The sequence below is a fragment of the Acinonyx jubatus genome, chromosome B4, assembly GCF_027475565.1.
Source record: "Acinonyx jubatus isolate Ajub_Pintada_27869175 chromosome B4, VMU_Ajub_asm_v1.0, whole genome shotgun sequence".
Taxonomy (NCBI): Eukaryota; Metazoa; Chordata; class Mammalia; order Carnivora; family Felidae; genus Acinonyx; species Acinonyx jubatus.
In genome coordinates, this window is record NC_069387.1 from 119,271,031 (window position 1) to 119,292,694 (window position 21,664).

At 35.5% G+C, this 21,664-nt stretch overlaps 1 protein-coding gene across 7 annotated transcripts in view; it reads left to right on the forward strand.

Moving 5' to 3' along the window:
- Positions 1–21,664, forward strand: part of ANO4 (anoctamin 4) — a 412,471-nt gene that overhangs the window by 383,392 nt on the left and 7,415 nt on the right. For all 7 annotated transcript variants that reach the window (XM_027071002.2, XM_027071003.2, XM_027071004.2 and 4 more), the window contains 3 exons: positions 4,799–4,951; positions 5,931–6,078; positions 11,720–11,839. In XM_027071002.2, coding sequence (XP_026926803.1) covers positions 4,799–4,951; positions 5,931–6,078; positions 11,720–11,839 — 421 coding nt within the window. The remainder of the gene's footprint in view (positions 1–4,798; positions 4,952–5,930; positions 6,079–11,719; positions 11,840–21,664) is intronic.

The following is a 21,664-nucleotide window of genomic DNA, read 5'->3' on the forward strand; positions in this document are numbered from 1 at the left end:
AGTTTATTTTTGTGTATGCAGTGACGAAGTGGTCCAGTTTTATTCTTTTCCATGTACTGTCCAATTTTCCCAGCATTTGTTGAAGAGACTTTTTCCCATTGCATATTCGTTCTTCCTTTGTCATAGATTATTTGACCATGTAATTGTGGTTTATTTCTGGACTCTCTGTTGTGTTCCATGGATCTATGTGTCTATTTTTGTGCCAGTACCATAGTGTTTTGATCACTGTACCTTTGAAGTATATCTTGAAATCTGGGATTATGATGCCTCCAATTTTGTTCTTCTGTTTCAAGATTGTTTTAGCTATTTGGGGGTCTTTGGTGATTCCATACAAATTTTTGGATTACTTGTTTTAGTTTTAGGAAAAATACTCTTGGTGTTTTGATAGAGATTTCATTAAATCTGTAGATTGCTTTGGGGAGTATAGACATTTTAACAATATTAATTTTCCCAATCTATGAGTATGGATTATATTTCCATTTGTGTCATCTTCAATTTCTTTGATCAAAGTTTTATGGTTTTCAGAGTACAGGTTTTTCATGTTCTTGGTTAAGTTTATTCCTAGATATTTTATTATTTGGGGTGCAATTGTAAATGAGATTATTTTCCTAATTTCTCTTTCTGCTACTTCATTATTAGTATATGGAAATGCAACTGATTTCTGTATATTGATATTACATCCCACAACTTTACTGAACTCATTTATCAGTGTTGGTTGGTAGGGTTTTTTTGGTGAAGCTTTTAGGGTTTCCCCTATATGGTATCATGTCATCTGCAAATAATGAAAGTTTTACTTCTTCCTTAGCAATTTGGATGCCTTTTATTTCTTTTTCTTGTCTGATTGCTGTGGCTAGTACTTCCAGGACTATGTTGAATAAAATTGGTGAGAGTGGACATCTTCGTCTTGTTCCTGATTGTAGGGGGAAAGGTCTCAGTTTTCCCCATTAAGTATGATGTTAGTTGTGGTTTTTTCATATATAGCCTTTATTATATTGAAATACGTTCCCCCTAAACCTACTTTGTTGAGGGTTTTTTTTATCATGAATGGATATTTTATTTTGTTGAATGCTTTTTCTGTATCTATTGAAATGATCATATGGTTCTTACCCTGTGTCTTACTGACGAATTATGTTGATTCATTTATGAATTTTGAGCCCACCCTTGTATCACAGGAATCCCACTTGATCATGGTGAATGCTTTTTTTAGTGTATTATTTGATTTGATTAGCTAATATTTTGTTGAGGATTTTTGCATTTGTGTTCATCAGAAATACTGGCTTATAGTTCTCACTTTTGTGATATCTTTATCTGGTTTTGGTATCAGGGTAATTCTGGCCTCATAGAATTAATTTGGAAGTTTTCCTTCCTCTTCTATCTTTAGGAGTAGTTTGAGAAGAATAGAAATTAACTCTTCCTTAAATGTTTGGTAGAATTCTGTGAGTCTATCTGTCCTGAACTTTTGTTTGTTGGGAGTTTTTGATTACTGATTCAATTCCATTGCTGGTAATCAATCTGTTCAAATTTTCTATTTCTTCCTGATCTAGTTTTAGGAGATTATATATTAGGAAATTATTCCTTTCTTCTAGGTTGTCCAATTTGTTGGCATATAATTTACATAATGTTCTCTTATAATCTTTTGTATAGCTGTGATGTTGGTTATTGTTTCTCCTTTCTCATTTACTGATTTTGTTTATGTGAGTCTGACTAAAAGTTTATCATTTATGTTGATCTTTTCAAAGAACTACCTCCTGGTTTCATTGATTTGTCCTAATGTGTTTTAATTTTCTATTTCTTTTGTAATCTTTTTTCTTTATTTCTACTGGTTTTGGGGTTTTGTTTGTTCTTCTTTTTATAGCTCCTTTAATTTTAAGGTTAGCTTGTTTGAGATTTTTCTTACTTCATGAGGTAGGTCTATATTACTATAATCTTCCCTCTTAGAACAGTTTTTGCTACATCCCAAAGATTTAGGATCATTGTATTTTCATTTTCATTTGTCTCCATGTATTCTTTGATTTCCTCTTTGATTTCCATTTTTTATGTGGCCTCTGTATGATTAGTTGTGAAAAGTCTGTTCTGCCCATCTTTGGGTCATTTTCTCAGTTATTTACGCTGATGTGGGTGTTATCTAGGTGTATCCAGGGGACAAGGTGAGCTTAGGATCCTTTTACTCTGCTCTCTTCCCCAGAAGTAACAAAGACAGTTTTTGAAAGTAAAATTTATAGCAATAAATGCATATATTAAGAAATTAAAAAGATTTCAAATAACCTAACTTTATACCTCAATAAACTAGAAAAAAGAACAAACTATGCCCAGAGTTACCAGGAGGAAGGAAATAATAAATATCAGAGCTGAAATAAATGAAATAGAGACCAGAAAACCAATAGACAAAATCAACAAAACTGAGAGCTGATGTGCTGAAAAAGTAAACATAATTTACAAACCTTTAGCTAGACTAAGGAAAAAGAGAAGACTCAAAATTAGAAATGAAAAAGGAGATAATACAACAGGTACTTTGAAATACATAGGATAATAAGAGGCTCTAATGAAAAATTACATGCTGACAAATTAGGTAACCAGAAGAAATGGATATATTTCTAAAAATACAACCTCAAGAGCAAATCAAGAAGGAATAGAAAATCTGAACAGACCACTAGCAAGTAAAGAATAAGCTGATAATAAAAAATATCCCACCACAGCAAACCCTGGAACCATATGGCTTCATTAATGGATTCTATTAAACATGTAAAGAAAAATAATAGCAATCCTTCTCCAACTATTCCAAAAAATAGAAGAGAGAAAACTTCCAAACTCATTCTGTGAGGCCAACATTACCCTGATACTAAAGGCCAATGGGTAAATATAAATGCAAAAATTCTCAACAAAATATTAGCAAACTAATCATCTTAATGTATTCTTTACTTCAAAAATCATGACCACCTGGGATTTATCTTTGGGATTCAGGTTGGTTGAAAATATGCAAGTCAACTGTAATCCATTAATAGAATGAGAGATACAAATCATATGATTATCTCAGTAGCATCAGAAAAAGCATTGGATAAAATACATTATCTTCTCATTATAAAAACTTTCAAGGGGCGCCTGGGTGGCTCAGTCGGTTAAGCGGCCGACTTCGGCTCAGGTCATGATCTCGCGGTCCGTGAGTTCGAGCCCCGCGTCAGGCTCTGTGCTGACAGCTCAGAGCCTGGAGCCTGTTTCAGATTCTGCATCTCCCTCGCTCTGACCCTCCCCCGTTCATGCTCTGTCTCTCTCTATCTCAAAAATAAATAAATGTTAAAAAAAAAATTAAAAATAAATAAAAATAAAAAAATAAAAACTTTCAACATATTGGGTATAGAAAGAACATCCCTCAAAATAATAAAAGCCATACATGATAAACCTAAATCTAATGTTATACTCAGTGGAGAACAATTGAAAGCTTTTCTTTAAGATCAAGAAGACAAGAATGTCCACTCTCCCTACATTTACTCAATATAGTACTGGAAGTCCTAGTTAGCACAATTAGGCAAGACAAAGAAAAGGGATCCAGATCAGAAAAGAAGTAAAATTGTCACTATTTGCAGATGATATGATTTTGCATATAGGAAATTTCAAAGACTCAACCAAAACAAAAACAAAACTGTCAGCACTAAACAATTTCAGTAAAGTTGTAGGATATACAATCAACTGAAATCATTTGCATTTCTATACACTAATAATGAAACATCTGAAAGAGAAATAAAGAAAACTGTTCCATTTATAATAGCATCAAAATCAATAACTAAGAATAAATTTAACCAAGGAAGTGAAAGATGTGTACAATGAAAACTACAAGACTTTGCTGAATGAAACTGAAGAAAACACAAATGAAGACATCCTGTGTTCATGGATTGGAAGAATTAATGTGGTGGAAATGTCCATACCACACCACAGAAATGATGTACGCACCTCAGTACATCATATAGTGGTATGGGATGTCAATATGTCTTATTATTGGTAATATTTACTTGGTGAAGGTGATGGCTACCAGGTTTTTCCACGGTAAGGATAATGTTTTTCCCTTTGTAATTACTATCATGAAGGGAGATACTTTGAGAATATACAAATGTCCTATTTTTTCACTATCATTCTTTGGTGATTCTTGCCTGCAACAATTACTATTGTGATGTTTTTGACCACTAGTGATTTTCTATTTTTAACATTCCTTTAGATTTATTTTTACACATTTGTTTTCTAATTTGCTAATTAAAATTCTGCCATAAGGACGAGCTATACCTTCTCCCCCATTTATTCAGTTATTTATATCAGTATGGACTTATATACTTAGTCTTTGGATTGTAACTCAATACTATCATTATCTATTTTGTTGTATATATTGTTCCAGCTTTGGCTATTGGTAGCTTCTTCAAGTTTGTCCTGTGTTCTACTGATATGTTCCCCATTCTATTTCAAGGACTTCCTAACATCATGAGATATTCCAGACTCCCCTTGTATTTTCCCTGTTGTAGCTCTAGAATCAAACATTTATTCAAGGACCTCTGTTCCATTTATTAGAAAATGGTATTTAGAAAACAAGATCTGCATCTTAGGTGTGGTCATTTCTCCTAGGATGTCATTACTTTCAGGCCCAGGAAGTGCCTGTTTCTCCAGTGTCCTGGCCATTTTTCTGTAGAGATGTTTCCTGTGCTTCTTTATTGGGAAAAATATGGGTGAAGACATGGACACATTCAGATTATTATCCTTTTGAAAATAGTAATAGAAAACCAATACTCTTTGTTCTTTTTCCTTTTCCATTCTCTAGTTCTTCAGTTTGGATTCACAACTATCTTTGTGGCAGCTTTTCCCCTAGCACCACTTCTGGCCTTACTGAACAACATAATTGAAATCCGACTTGATGCTTACAAATTTGTCACACAGTGGAGACGACCTTTAGCTTCAAGGGCCAAAGACATAGGTAAGTTAGATTTGAATTTTTTTAAGATATTAACCATCTAGTGGATAAAATCAGATACCAACTTTAGATTTTTACTTATGGTTTCCATGTAAGATGACTTAATAATTCTTGCAAGAGAATAATTATGTTAGCTTTAAATAATATTAGACAAGTAAAGCTACCTTTTCAGAAATTTATTATTTCTGGTACTAGAGAATTTGTGCTTAAATAGATTCTGTTTGGTTATTTCTATCTTAAGAACTTGGAATCTAAAATATTGACTTATCACTTACATCCTTTTTAAAGTAATCCTCCATTTGCTTTACTTTGTTTTACCCTTCCCTTAAACGTTTGCCTTAGTCACAGAAATCATGATCCAGTTTTTCTAAAGACAGAGATGGCCTTTGGTCTTTGATGAGAAAAGCTGAGTTGAATCAGATGCAGCCTCTTGAGAACTGCCTGGGGTCAGAGACCACCTTTGATTCATTTCTGCATCCAGTTCTTAGTACAGAGGCAGCAGGCACTTAGCCAATGTGTACAGAAGAGAATTGAATGTGGATACACTTGGCTCACAGTGTTCTTTAACTTCCATATGAAACAAACACACATTCAGTGAGCACCTACCCTGGGCCAATGCAACAGGGACTGGGCCCACACAGATGTCAGCATGCTTCAGGAGCTCCCAGGCTGGTATTGGCTTGACAGTGTGAGTGCCCATCTTACTGGCTAGCATATTGGTGCCTCATCATTGACCAGAACTCTCTGACTTAAGTCTGATCCTGACTGAGTTGTTAAGTGATGAACATTAGTACTTCCACAGGAACTCCTTCAGTGACAAGATATTTGCAAGTACAAATTCTTACTGTTGGTTACAAGTGTCAGTATTTGGGATGTAAGGATCCATGGAAAGGACTATTGAAATTACTTACCCCAGTTGTTTTTTGTGTTTATTATCTCTACTGTTATGTCTGGAACTAATGTAACACTTCTCCTTGAATAGGAATTTGGTATGGAATTCTTGAAGGCATTGGAATTCTCTCTGTTATTACAAATGCATTTGTCATAGCAATAACATCTGACTTCATTCCTCGCTTGGTGTATGCTTATAAGTATGGACCTTGTGCAGGTCAAGGAGAAGCTGGACAAAAGTAAGTTTGTCATAAAACTATCATGAAATCCCATTTCCTATGCACTGTGTGATGCTGGTTCACTCAGACAGAAGCTTCTGCACTGGAGTAACCCAGGATTAGAATGGTGGGGAGTAGGGGAGGGAGGTGAAATTATGATGATGCTTTTAGCCAAAGAAAACACATCCTGAAGAGGTGGGGTCAATATAGGTCAGACAAGTTTTAGGTGGAATCCTGTGCGAGAGCAGCAATTAATCATTTCCCCTACCAATGACCTATGCCCACTATGAATTGAGAAATGTGTGGTATGCTAATGTGTGTAGACAAAAAAATAGCACATAATATAGTATAGTTATACCATTTTTATTTTAAGAGGACAGTTATAATCTGATTACTCTTGTATCATCATATGGAGATTCTGCAAATTCTACATGGGAAATATACAACCACGTGATAAATACCCTATAGATACTCAATAAGTATTTGTAGAATAAGTAATCCTTCCTGGCTACTGACCTAACCAATGTATATATGATCCCAGGCAGATTCAATTCTATGGCATCACCTAAGTGATTCCCAAAAGTCAGGGCTTTCTGGGTATTTCTCGTCAGGTAGAGCCCAGGCAAAATTATAGCATGCTCCTAGATTTCTTAACATACTTTAGTGGGAGAAAAATACCTGTTTGGCTAGAGTAAAAATAATCAATTCTAATTGTAGAATTTAGAGGTTTGTAGGTCAGAGTAGGATATGTTTGGGAGTCTTTTCAATGCCCCAGAAGTCATCCCACATGGGCTATGATTACCTGCACAGGCAGCCCTACCTTTGGGTTTACTTTCAGAACTAAACTAATCCTGTATAGCCACTGTGATTCAATTAGCCCCAAGGAGTAAAGTGCCACCAAATCAAGTCAGCCAAATTTATGCACCCCTGGTCTAGGTCCAATTTCATTATTAATCCTACATAAGTACTCTAAGGCATGGACAGCTGAATGTAATAAAACCTACATTCCAGCTATTTGAAGAAGCTTCTATAAAGTTCTTTACTATAATAACCATGTGGACATTAGACACTAATTATCTAGCAACTTTAAGTGAACATGCCATCCCATTTTAAGAGATTTAAAGACTTATGTTGTACTACTCACATATTCTTTCTAATTGTAACTGATGCCAACATTCTCTGCTTGACTGAGCCTGGAAAAGCTTGCTTTTGTTTAAACCACTTTCCCATCTGTTTTGCATTTGACTCTCAAAACAACCCTAGGAGTGGGACATGCATTATTACCCTCACTTTGAAGAGCAGAAAGAGATTAGAGGTTAAGTCCAGAATATCAAGGCAGAGTACCTATGAGAACCCACATGAAGGCAAAGCCTAGACTCATACAGTGCTCTCCATCCTGAACAAAACAGCCCTCGGGGCCATTGCCGATAAATTGTCAAATAGCTCATCTAACAGGAGAGAACTCCCAGGGGTTTACATTCCAATGGTTATTTAAATTCTTTTCCACCCCCAAATAGAATGAAACCTGTCTTGGTTTGGGGGAACCCAGAAATAAAGTGGAAACATATATGTACATTTATGATAGTGAATCAAAGCTTTAGAATGTTGACAATTTAGATTTAAGACAGTGTTCATGGGGTTTAAAATTTCCCTAATAGCCTCCTTGTTTCAGTTTTCTTAGGCTCCCCTGAGCTATTTTTTATAAATAACTTTTCTCTTTCACTTATGAGTCTTCTGCCACTTTCAATATTTATAGATCTACCTTCTATCTTCTAATCCATTTATTTTCCCTGTTTTCTTCATGAATCTTATTTTCTGCCCCACCAACTACTCTATTATCCTTTTTAAGTTTTTTTCCTGATAAAAATTCTTTAGAAATGATTTAACTAATAGGGGAGCAACATTGTCAAAATTTAGAATGTTACAGGCTTTTGAGGTAGTATGTCCAGTTTCTTATTATGATTTCATGCACCTGTAGAAATGCCATCTTTCAACTGAAACTTACTCTAAATCAAAAGTACTCCAACCAAACCAACTACCTTTCTCCGAATTCTCACCATTTTTTCAGCTTTCCCTGGCTTCCCCAAGGATAATTTCATGCATATATCCAGAGTCACTCGGTTCACATGCCCCTTGTCCCTATGGCAGGATATCTCAACTGCTCCCTGGATGTGCTCTCCAACCACAGTCTTCCTACTGTCATGAGTGTTCAGGGAATGCATCGTCAGTGGCATAGAGGGGAAGACATTCTCCTTTTCCAGCCAGATCTGAACATGAAAGGAATGCCATAATTTGAGGCAATGTTCTCCACACAGTGGGTACACGAGAATGTTTCAAGTATTTCATCTCTCCTCTCAAGAAATTCCCTCCTTTTGATTACAGCCTACAGTAGGTGGATTCCTGGACCAATGCCCCTGCTCAGATTGTTTATGGTTTGTAAAATGAAGTCACTGTCTCTTTCAAGAGATCTTCATATAAACCTTTTTAGAAAAGTGCTTAGAGAACTAAAATCTCCTCCAGGTATGCATCGGAAGACAGAAATTACAAAGACAGTTGAAGTTGTATACTATAAAATTGTTCTGTTAATCAGAACTAAATTTTAATCAACTAAAATTATTTTCAAATAGCACAAATAACCATTTTGAGCTCCCCTACCCATCCATTGAATGTGAGAAACTAATTACTGTTGTTATCAGGCTAGACTTGTGGAACATTCTCTAAAGATATATGCAGGCCTTAGGACTATTGTGAGGTATAGATCTGATTTAGTGATCTAAACCAAAGCTGATTTTCGTGTATAAATAGTGGTATCATAAGGAGTTAGAGACTTGATCAAGGACACAATTCTCAAATTGTCACAGAATGAATCACAAATACATTACTTAGTTTGCAAGATATTTTTGCAAATTATAATCCAATAGATCAACATCATAACCAATTGCAAAGTTGTATTTAAAAACATAAAGCCTACCGTACAGAGATTGAATCTTCCTTTTTCATGATGTCTGGCATTTTTATTGCAATAAGTCAGAATTCCACTTTCCTCTGTCATCATCTCATTAGCCTAAGTATCTATAGATAAGTTAATATATAAATTTGTCATTTATCTATAAGGCACATTTGACTTGAAATGCGTAAACCAGATCTGATTTCTCCTAGCTTTTTCATCATTTGAGTCCTATCCCCATGCCATTTGTGTCACTATATGTAAAACCTCAAAGGCAAATGAATAGCAAAACTCAAAGATACTCTGCAGTAATTTTGGTCAGGAATCTACAAACTCAAAAGTCAATTTCTGGTTCTGTTCTTTCCCTTAAAACTGATTATTAGTGATTACTACTCGCTCATCTTTTTCCTTGTAGTAAAGGATTGAAACAATTAGTCATGAATGGTTTTAAAACCATTATTCTCACATTTAAATGAATGTGGTCTTTGCAGAAGTTACTTGGAAGAGGTATGCATCCTAATTTAAATAATGCTACCCTTACGTAAGATATTTTCTGAATCTTGGGGCGCCTGGGTGGCGCAGTCGGTTCAGCGTCCGACTTCAGCCAGGTCACGATCTCGTGGTCCGTGAGTTCGAGCCCCGCGTCAGGCTCTGGGCTGATGGCTCAGAGCCTGGAGCCTGTTTCCGATTCTGTGTCTCCCTCTCTCTCTGCTCCTCCCCCGTTCATGCTCTGTCTCTCTCTGTCCCAAAAATAAATAAACGTTGAAAAAAAAATTAAAAAAAAAAAAGATATTTTCTGAATCTCCTTTTTTGGAAGTACCTTCAGAGGCCATCTACCAACCCCTTAAGAAAATTAACTTCATTATTTTATATTCACAGAAACTCTTTGTTTGTCTGATACCTTCCTCTCTGTATCTCTTAACCTCTGCCTGAACGTCAGTGCTTCATTGTTCCTCTAACTGGCAGCTGGTAGTGTGTCACAGTGAGGGTATAGAGATCTCCTGCTAGCAAACAGGGACAGATGGGATCTGCCACTGCCTGTGGCCTCCCTGCTGTAACAGTAGGTCACTGAGTTGACACATGAATGCCACTGGCTAAACTTCATACAGTGAACTGTGGGAAATCTCATTTCCCTGATTTGATGACTGCCTCAACTACTTATTATGGACAATAGCGAAGATCCTACCACAGTGAAAAGACTTCGAGAAATGCCTAGCCAGTTCAGTATTAGCAGTCCCTCTTCTTCCCTGATTATGGAAAGGATATGGAAGGGAGACTTACACAGCTGATAACTAGCTGTGTATATGTGTGTGTGTGGGGGGGGGGGGTATGTATGTGTGTGTATATATACACACACATACATGGACTGTGTCCATGTGTGATGCTTTATACACAGGAGTACAGAACCACCAAAGGCATATTTTCAACTTGGATTTATGACTGGCAATACATGAATATGCTTAATAAATAGTTCAAAGATACAGCCTCTTTATTTTGAAGGCTGGGTATTGTCCATGAGACCAGTATTTTATTTAAATTTAGACTTTTCTCAATTGAGTTTTTGACAGAGCAGCCATCAAACTGCAGCTTTAATCTTAATAAAGCCACAGGGCTGCTTTGGGAGATAAGAAAGAGTGCAGGAGGGGTTGTAAATATTTCATTTCAGTGTTGGGTCTGTTTTCTGCCAGTTTCCAGAGGAACTTTCCTTTCTCACTGTTTGGGTCTTGAGAAGACTCTGCTATATTCTATAGCTCACAAAAGCTGGCTCCCTCTCTGTAACAGCTAATAATCAAGGCATTAATTTTCTTTCATGTCATGTTCTAGGCAGTTCCAAATTGTCCTTCTGATGAGTTGTAGGGGAGACCTCCTGCCAGTTGGATTAAGGCATGTTACACACCCACTGACCATTTGTTTCATCCATGAGTGACTTGACAAATGGGTCTTTCTGCTTGGTTCATTTTTTTAAGGCCATGATAAAACCCCAGTGATTTGTCTTGAGCAAGACAACATACAGAACTCATGTGGTCTCAGTACTGTGTTTGTGTCATTGTTTTGGTTCGGTGTTCAGCAGCTTGGAGTAATCATGCCAGACAAGTTAATGAAGGGAATTTGAAAGCTATGATTATTTTTTGACCTCCTGCAAGGTAAAAATAAATAAATAAAATTATTTAAGTTGATCATTGGAAAAGGAGCACTATTTCCACTTATAAAGAAATGAATAGGGAATCCCAATAGAAAAGACAACCTGAACAAAAGCATGACAGAGAATGTAGTCTATCATGACTGTAGCAAGGGATGTGAGTTGGGAGGGAGTCATGGTCACACCAGTCACATTCATGACATTATGAGAGAATATAGATATTCATTAATAAAGGAATATGTGCATGTGTGTTTATATCATCAAGGAAAGAAGCAGTGACTTGCCTATAATTTGTACTGATTATGCAATGCTGTCTTTCACCTATTTCGCTGAAGTAGTGATTGGTGCAGTGATGTTCTATATGATGATTTTGAACAAAAAGTACTAGAATAAAAGAATGACTTGTTCCTGATTTCACATACCCAGGATTTTTCGGTGTGCCCTGAGTGCTTGTGACAAGGCAGAGCCAGCTAAAGGCATTTACAAGTGCAAGAGCTTCTAGGAAGTAGAGCCTTTATTGAATTGGATGCAGAAGTGATCAGAGATCTAATTATAGCATTTGTTTTCTCTTTCAGGTGCATGGTTGGCTATGTGAATGCCAGCTTATCTGTGTTTCGAATTTCTGACTTTGAGAACCGATCTGAGCCTGAGTCTGATGGCAGTGAGTTCTCGGGGACTCCTCTCAAGTACTGCAGGTGAGCACTCAGCCTAACCTGTGCTGACTCTACCATGGGGAGGTTTTGCTCAGACAGTCCTTTCTGACTGAGCAGTTTAAAGCAGTGGTTCTCAATCTTGATCATGCATTAACATCCACTGGAGAATTTTAAAACTCCTCTTGACCAGGGCTGTGACCTAGAAAATTAAAACAGAATCTCTGGGGTGGAACCGAGATGTCCAGATCCAGGAAGCCAAACAAGAGAACCCAAAGAGACCCACGCCAAGACATTATAATGAAAGGGTCAAAAGTTAAAGACAAGAATATTAAAAGCAGGAAGAAAAAAGCAACTTGTTATATACAAGGGAAACCCCCGTAAAACTATCAGATTTCTCAGGAGAAATTTTATAGGCCAGAAGGGAGTGGCATGATATATTCAAAGTGCTGAAAGGAACATATCTGCCAACCAAGAATGCCCTGCCCAGCAACAATGTCCTTCAAAATTGAAGGAGAGATAAAGAGTTTTCCAGACAAGCAAAGCGGAAAGGAGTTCATCACCACTAGACCAGCCTAACAAGAAATGGTAAAGGGACTTCTTTAAGTTGAAATGAAGGGGTGCTAATTAGTAACAAGGAAACAGTTGAAAGTATAAATCTCATGGTAAATATATAGGAAAAAAAGAGGAATGATCACTTATAACGCTAGTATGAGGTTAAAAGACAAAAGTAGTAAAAATACTTATAACTACAATAATCAGTTAAGAGATACATAAAATATACAAATTGCGACATGAAAAAATGTTAGGGGGAGAACAAAAATGTAGAGCTTTAGAACGTGATCAAGTTTTAATAATTATCAACTTAAAATAGACTGTTATTATATGTAACAGCATATACCACGGTTGTGGTAACCACAAAGCAAAAAATATATAGATACACAAAAGAGAAAGAGTAAGAAATATAAGCATACCACTAAAAAAACCCCATCAGATCATAAAGGGAGAGAGCTGGAAAAGAAATGAACAGAGAGTAACTACAAAACAGCCAGAAAATAATTAACAAATGGCAGTAAGTACATACCTATCAGTAACTACTTTAAATACAAATAAATTCTTCAATCAAAAGACATAGAATGGCTGAATGGATAAAAAGACAAGACCTATCTATTCGCTGCTCACTTCTGATGTAAGGACACAAACAGACTGAATGTAAAGGGATGGAAAAAGATAATCACATGCAAATAAAAACCTAATGAAAGTTGGGATATATTGTCTGTTCTAAATATAGACTTTCAAAAGAAGATCATTACATAATGATAAAGGGGTCAATCAATCCAACAAAAAGATAGGACATTTCTCCCAATGTACCCAACAAAGGGGTACCTAATATATAAAACAAATATTAATAAATCTAAGGGAAAAATGCATAGCAATTCACCCATAGTAGGGAACTTTAATACCCCACTTACATCAATGATAAATCATCCATGCAGAAAATCAATAAAGTAACATTGGCCCAGACAACATGTTACAGACATATGTACAACTTTCCATCCAAAAGCATCAGAATACATCCTTCTCAAGTGCACATGAGACATTCTCCAGGACAGATCATGTTATGCCACAAAACAAGTTTAATAAATTTAAGATTGAAATCACATCAAGCATCTTTTCTGACCCCAATGGTATAAATGATAAATTACAAGAAGAAAACTGGAAAAAAATCACAAGTATGTGGAGATTAAACATGCTACTAAACATCTAATGAATCAAAGAAGAAGTCAAGGAGTAATCAGAGCTTGAGACATTTGGAAATTATTACAACATACCAAAACATACGGAATGCAGCAAAAACAATCCTAAGAGGGAATTTCATAGCACTAAATGCCTACCTCAAGTAACAAGAAAAACCTCAAACAACCTAACTATACCTCAAGGAATTAAAAAAAAAAAAAGAACAAATGAAGACCCAAGTTAGTAGAAGGGAAAAAGTAACAAAGATCAGAGGAAAAATGAAACTAAAAACAAATAGAGAAGATCAATAAAACCAGGAGGTGCTTCCTTGAAAATATAAATAAATTGACAACATTGACAAACATTTAGCTAGACTCACCAAGAAAAAGAAGACTGGGGAAAAAACTGGAACAAGATACATTATAACTGACACTACAGAACAATGGATCATAAGAGACCAGTGAACAATTATACACCAACAATTTGACAACCTAGAAGAAATGGACAAATTTCTTGAAACATACAAACTACCAAGACCAAATTTAGAAGAAACAGGAAATTGGAACATACCAATTACTAGTAAAGAGATTGAATCAGTAAACAAAAACCTCCCAACAAACAAAAGTCCAGGACCAGACAGCTTCACTGATGAGTTCTACCACACATTCAAAGAATTAATACCAATTCTCAAAATCTTCCGAACACTAGAAAAGGAGGAAACCCCTCCAAACTCATTTTACATGGCTGGCATTACCCTAATTCCAAAACCAGGCAAGGACACCTCAAGGAAATAAATTACAGGCTAATATCCATGGTGAATATAAGTGTAAAATTCTTCAACAAAATATTAGTAAACTGAATTCAACAATACATTAGAAGGACCACACACCACGATCAATGATTTATTCCAGGAATGCAAGGATGGTGATTCCACATCCACCAATCAATGTGATATGCCACATTAACAAAATAAAATATAAAAATGATATGATCGTCTCAACAGATGAATCATTTGACAAAATTCAACGTCCTTTCACAATAACAACTCTCAACAACCTGAGTATAGAAGAAATGTACCTCAACATAATAATAAAGACGATATATGACAAGCCCATGGCTATGTCATACTTAATGGCAAAAAGCTAACAGCTTTTCATCTAAGATCAGGAGCAATACAAGGATGCCCAGTCTAGCCACTTTTATCCAACATAGTATTGTAGGTCCTAACTAGAGCAGTTAGATAAGAAAAAGATGTAAAATGCGTCCAAATGGGAAATGAAGTAAAATTATCATTATTTGCAGATGACATTATATTATATATAGACAACCCTAAGACTCCAACAGAAAACTGCTAGAACTAACAAACATTAAGTAAATTTGTAGGATACAATATCAATACACAGAAATCATTTGTTTTTCTATACACTAATAACAAACTATCAGAGAAATTAAGAAAACAATTCCATTTACATTGCATCAAAAAGAATAAAGTATCGAGGAATAAATTTAACCAGGGAGGTAAAATACTTACCTGTATACTAAAAACTATAAGACAATGATAAAAGAAAAATAGAAGATACAAACAATTGGAAAGATAATCTGTGCTCATGGCTTAGAACAATTTTTAGGATAGTTCTATTTTTAATTTTTTGAGGAAACTCCATACTGTTTTCCAGAGTGGCTGCACTATTTGCATTCCCACCAAAGTCCAAAGCATTCCCCTTTCTCCACATCCTTACCAACATCTGTTGTTTCCTGAGTTGTTATTTTTTGCCATTCTGGCAAGTGTGAGGTGGTATCTCAGTATGGTTTTGATTTCTTTTTCCCTGATGATGAGTGTTGTTGAGCATCTTTTCAGTTGCACAACTGGGTATTGATCTAAAGGACACAAAAATGCTGATTTGAAGGGGCACATGCACCCCCAGTGTTTACAGCTGCACTATCAACAATAGCCAAATTATGCAGAGTTCAGATGTCCATCAACTGATGAATAAAGAAGATGTGGTATACACGTGCACGCACACGCACACACACAATGGAATGCTACTCGGCAATGAAAAAGAATGGCATCTTGCCATTTGTAACAGTAAGGATGGATTTAGAGTGTATTAAGCTAAGCAAAATAAATCAGAGAAAGACAGATATATGATTTCACTCCTATGTGGAATTTGAGAGACACAGCAGATGAACATAGGGGAAGAGAAGGAAGAATAATAACAGAGAGGGAGGCAAACCATAAAAGACTCTTAAATACAGAGAACGAACAGGGTTGCTGGAGAAGAGGTAGTAGGGGGATGTGTTAAATGGGTGGTGGGCACTTGTTGGGATGAGCACTGGGTCTCATATATAAGAGATGAATCACTGGGTTCTACTCCTAAAGCCAAGAATACACTATAAATGTAAAAAAAAAAAAATTTTTAAAGAATTGTTAAAATGTCCATACTACTCAAATTAATCTATAGATTCAGTGCAATTCCTAATTCCAATAGCATTTTTCACAGAAATAGAAAAAAACAATCCTAAAATTTGCACAGAACCACAAAGACCTCAAATATCCAAAGCAATCTTGAGAAAGAAAAACAAAAATGGAGGCATCATGTTCCTGATTTCAAACTATGTTGTAAAGCTATAGTAATCAAAACAGTATGGTACTGTCATAAAGCATAACATAAAGATTAACAGAACAGAGAACCCAGAAATAAGCCCATGCATAATTAATTTCTAACAGAGCCAAGAATTGACAATGGAGAAAGGACGGTCTCTTCAATAAATGGTGTTGGGAAAACTGGACAGCCCCATGTTGAAGAATGAAACTGGGCGAACACCTTACATCATACACAAAAATTAACTCAAAATAGATTAAAGCTTTGAACATAAGACCCGAAACAATGTAACTCTTAGAAGAAAACATGGGCATTAAGCTATTTGACAGTGGTTGTGGTGGTGATTTCTTGAATCTGACATCAAAAGCAAAGGCAACAAAAGCAAAAATAAATAAGTGGGAATAAATCAAACTGAAAGCTTCTTCACAGCAAAGGAAATCATCAACAACATGAAAAGACAACCTACTTACTGGAAAAATATTTGCCAATCATATCTGATAAGGGGGTAATATCCAAAATATACAAAAAACACATACAATGGAAAAAATGAACAATTCAACTTAAAAATGGGTAGAGAACCTAAACAGACATTTTTCTGGAGAATACATACAGCTGGCCAAAAGGTACATGAAAAGCCAGTCAACATCACTAACGATCAGGGAAATGCAAACCAAACCACAATGAGATAGCACTTCACAGTTGTCTTTTTAATAATAGCCATTCTAATAAGAAATAAGTTTTGGAATGCATGTATAGGAAAAGGAACCCTTGTGCACTGGGCCGGTGAGAATGTAAATTGGTACAGCTACTATGGAAATATATGGAGGTTCCTCAAAAAACAAAAAATAGAAATTCATATGATCCAGCAATTCTTCTTCCAAGTATTATCCAAACACTAACTCAAAAAGATACCTGTTCCCTCATGTTTATTGTAGCATAGTCAAGACAATACCGAAATACAGAAACAACCTAAGTGCCCATTCATGAATGAATAAAGAAAATACGATACACACATATACACACAAGAATATTCTTCAGCCAGGGGCGCCTGGGTGGCGCAGTCGGTTAAGCGGCCGACTTCAGCCAGGTCACCATCTCGCGGTCCGTGAGTTCGAGCCCCGCGTCAGGCTCTGGGCTGATGGCTCAGAGCCTGGAGCCTGTTTCCGATTCTGTGTCTCCCTCTCTCTCTGCCCCTCCCCCTTTCATGCTCTGTCTCTCTCTGTCCCAAAAATAAATGTTGAAAAAAAAATTTTTTAAATAAAAAAAAAAAAATTCTTCAGCCATAAAATAGAAGGAAATCCTGACTTTTATGGATACCATGGATGGACCCTGAGGACATTATGCTAAATGAAATAAGTCATATAGGGAAAAACAAATACTGTATGATCTCACTTATATGTAGAATCAAAACAAAACAAAAAACTGAAACTCATACAGTCAAAGAACATATTGGTAATTACCAAAGCAAAATTTGTGAACATAGTCAAAAGATACAAACTTCCAGTTATAAAATAAATCTCGAGATGTAATACACAGCATGGTGACCATAGTTAATAATACTGTATTTCAAATCTTAAATTTGCTAGAAGAGTAGATCTTAAAAGTTCTCATTATAGGAAAAAATAATTTTTCACAATAAAAAAAGGTGAAACCCAGAATGGAATGTAGAAGTACTTTTATCCAAACTGAATAAACTTGAGCTTTGTTTTTCAAGAACTTACATGGTTAGACAAGTTGAAAGAAAATAAAGCAATGACCAATATGTGAGAATATATCTGAACATGCACTACATAGAACAACCACAATATATTCATACTAGGGTCTGTTTTATAGCAATGGAAATAAATAGGAAACAGCATGGATGAATCTTAGTAGCCATGGTAGTAAAAAAAGAAAAAAAAGCCTCAGAAGACTGCATACAGTATACTATCCTTTCTAGAAAATTCAATACCAAAACTAAACAGTATAATATTCAGACAAATATGAATGAATGAATATACATACAAACATTTGTTCATGATAAGAATAAAATTCAGGATAAGGAAAGCAAGGGGATGAGGAAAAGGAGGAATACAGAGGGTAAGATAAGTTCCTGATAATGTTTTAAGTCTTGTGTTGCATGGTGGATTTATGAGAGTTCATCATATTATTAAGGTATTAAATAAATATAGAAAAAACACAAATGGGCCAATGAGTTTACTTATAAATTGAGATATAGGAGTAGGACAATTCTGTGCACCTAATGTCAAAAATAATGTTATATGGAAACGCAAAGGATGAAGACTAGTCAAGATACTTTTGAATAATGAAGGGGAGATGTACTTTACATTAGAAATAGTATAAAATTTTAGTAATTAGTGTAGTGGTGTTACAGAATCAAATAGAAAATGGAATAGAATTGAGAACTCAAAGGTATAATCACAAAATAACACTATATGATTTCATTTATACAGAGTTCAAAGCAGACGAAAACTAAGCACTGTTTTATTTAGGAACACTTGAACAAGTAGTACAACTATAGACAAAAGAAGAAAATTCAATAGCAGTTACCTTTCAGGGTGTCTGGGATTGACAATGAGGCATTTGTAAGCCCCTGACCATGCTCTAGGTCTTACCTTGGATGGGGTTACGTGAAGTTCACTATCATTCTTTCAAATGTACATACACTTTTACATTTTTAAAAAATGGGAACGAATTAACTATACCTGGCACTAGGAAAAAAAATATGCTTGCAAGCCAATAATCCATTTCCTGAGAAACAAAAGCAGCTTTACAGAATGCACTGTCTTGTCAAAAGGGAACATCCTGCCTTTCCCACATGTAAAACTGAAGCCAAGAAATTACAAGTGTTACTTTCTGAAAACAACCGTGACTCACTCAAAAAAATTCCTCCAAACATTAATGCTCCTGGACCACTTAATGTCTTTGAAGATACTAAATTAAGATTAGAGCAGTAAAACATTGATTCAATTAGCTTTGAAACTTGGCTTTCTGTCTGTTTCTACAGCAGGGCCAGGAAAGTGTTTTCTTTGCACAAGTAAACATGTAGTCTGTCATTTGGCAAATCAAATAAACAGCACTACATCAAAAAACAGAGACATGGGGCACAAATGACATCTGAGCATCTCTCAGACCTCTGCCTCATTGAAAAGACCAGTGGGATCAGGAGTAGGCTGGCACATCAACTGAGAGCTCCCCTTGAAACAGTCATCTGCAAACTCATACCAGAAAAGAGGGAGAATCCAAAATATTAGGGCCTGGTGAGATAAAGAGACCCTAATTGTGTTACCAGGGAAAACTGATGTCTAGAGAAGCTTCCTGAATTTGCCAAGATCATAAAGTCAGGCAGACCCCAAACTTGGTTTCAGTGTGCTTTCCAGTACAGAGTTTTGGAGATAGCTGTGGGCAGTGAAGCAGATGACAGCCAAATTCATTAGCACCACTGCATCTTAATTGCCTTAGGGTAGCAATAAGGAATTTTCTAGAGAGAAACTTGACTGTGATACAATAGCTTAAAAGAGTAGGAAGGCCAGAAACCTGCTGCTTCTGAAAAGTGAAACTTTTAAAAATTTCATAGGTCCTAAGAACAAGAATCAGAAGTTAAATGCCAATGTAGGAACATCGCAATCCTTTGGACACATATTAGCAGAGCTCTGTGATAGACCCACAAATGGATGTATCCTAGACAGAGGCAGAGCAAATAGATGCATATTCTCAACAACTGGATCTCTATATAGAAATTACCTCAAATATTCCCAACTCACCCTAGCCATGAGTATAAGTGTTTTCTAAATATTAAAAAATGTAAGGAATGTTAATTTTTAAAATATAAAAATCTACAAATTAAAATTTAAGACCACCACCTAAAAACAAGTGTTTTCATTTTTGCATATTGCAGTAGTCATCCCTTATCTGAGGGAGATACATTCCAAGACCCAAACGGATGCCTGAAATTGTGGATGGTACCAAACCCTATATACACTATGTTTTTCCTATATATACATACATACATACATACATACATACATGAGAAAGTTTAATTTATAAATTAGTCACAGTAAGATGAATAACTAATAACAATTATCACAATATACTGTAAGGAAAATTATGTGAATGTGGTCTCTATGAAAATACAACATTGTACTTGCCATTCTTCTTGTGATAATGTGAAGTAAAAATGCCTATGTGATGAGATGAATTGAGGCAAATGACATAGGCATTGTGACCTAGCATTAGGCTCCTATTGCTATTGTGACAATAGCCAGCAACAGGATCCTCTCCCTCCTGACTGTGGTAGGGAGGATGTGGTAACTGAAACCATGGAAAACAAAACAGCAGAATGGGGGTGGGGTAAAACTACTTGCATATATGTACAATTTTATAAATAGTCATGTTTGATAATCATCTTTGGGTCATAAAAAAGTATTTCATCTTTCTAGTTTTCATGCTTATATTTAATGAATGGTTATATTTGATGTATAAATGAATTCACTTAATACTACCAAACTTGTAGCAGAAATTTAAGAATGATACATCTATATTGTGGTTTTGGGAACAGTCAAGGGAAAACCATAATTTTCCACACAATGAATTTACAAGAGATATGGGGAGAAAAAGATTTATTAAAATTCCTCAAATGAAAAGCTGAACAAGGTCTGAGAAGCCAGGAGATAGAGCAGTCACAATGAAGGGCACCAGTTAAGAGCAGAACAGAGGCATAAATAGGAAGGGGAGCAGTGGGTTCTGAAAAGAATTTTGTTTTAGCAAATGCTGCTGTGTAAAAGGTTTAAGGAGTTAGGGTGATTCTTGAAACAATTCAGTTTCCCTCCTTTTATAAATATACTTTTGTCTAATAATCAACCATATGTATAATAAAAAGCATAATGCCATTTTTCTTCTAGAAAGATTAGTCCATGCAAACTTTTAGTCCCCAATAAATTGGACCTTTGACAGAAACCATTTATGTAATCATATATTAGAAAAAAGGTGTTTTAGACAATGACCAATCCTCATCATTACAGAGAGAACCAACAGCTTGAAGGCACTAGTAGATTCATTCTTAAGTTCAGCACCAGATACTCATCATAAACATAATTTTACTGACAAAACAATTGTAATACATTATTATATACCATAGACAGTAATGATAATTAATATGATAATTGTGATAATAGTGACAGCTCATTTTTTGTAGTCTTTGCTTCTTTTCAAAGATATTCTGCATACATCTTTCGGGATGAGCACTGAGTGTTGTATGGAAACCAATTTGACAATAAATTTAATATATTTAAATTAAAAAAAAGGAAAGATTATGGAACCGCCAAAGTGTGCAGGAAGCCAACATGAATATGAGGAAATTCATGGACAAATCTGCCCAAATGTGTTTATAAATGATTAAATTTATGAATAAAATGATATGGTTCTGGAAAAAAAAGATATTCTGCATAGAACAAAAATAGACACATAGATCAATGGAACAGGATAGACAGTCCAGAAATAAACCCACACCTATATGGTCAATCTATGAAAA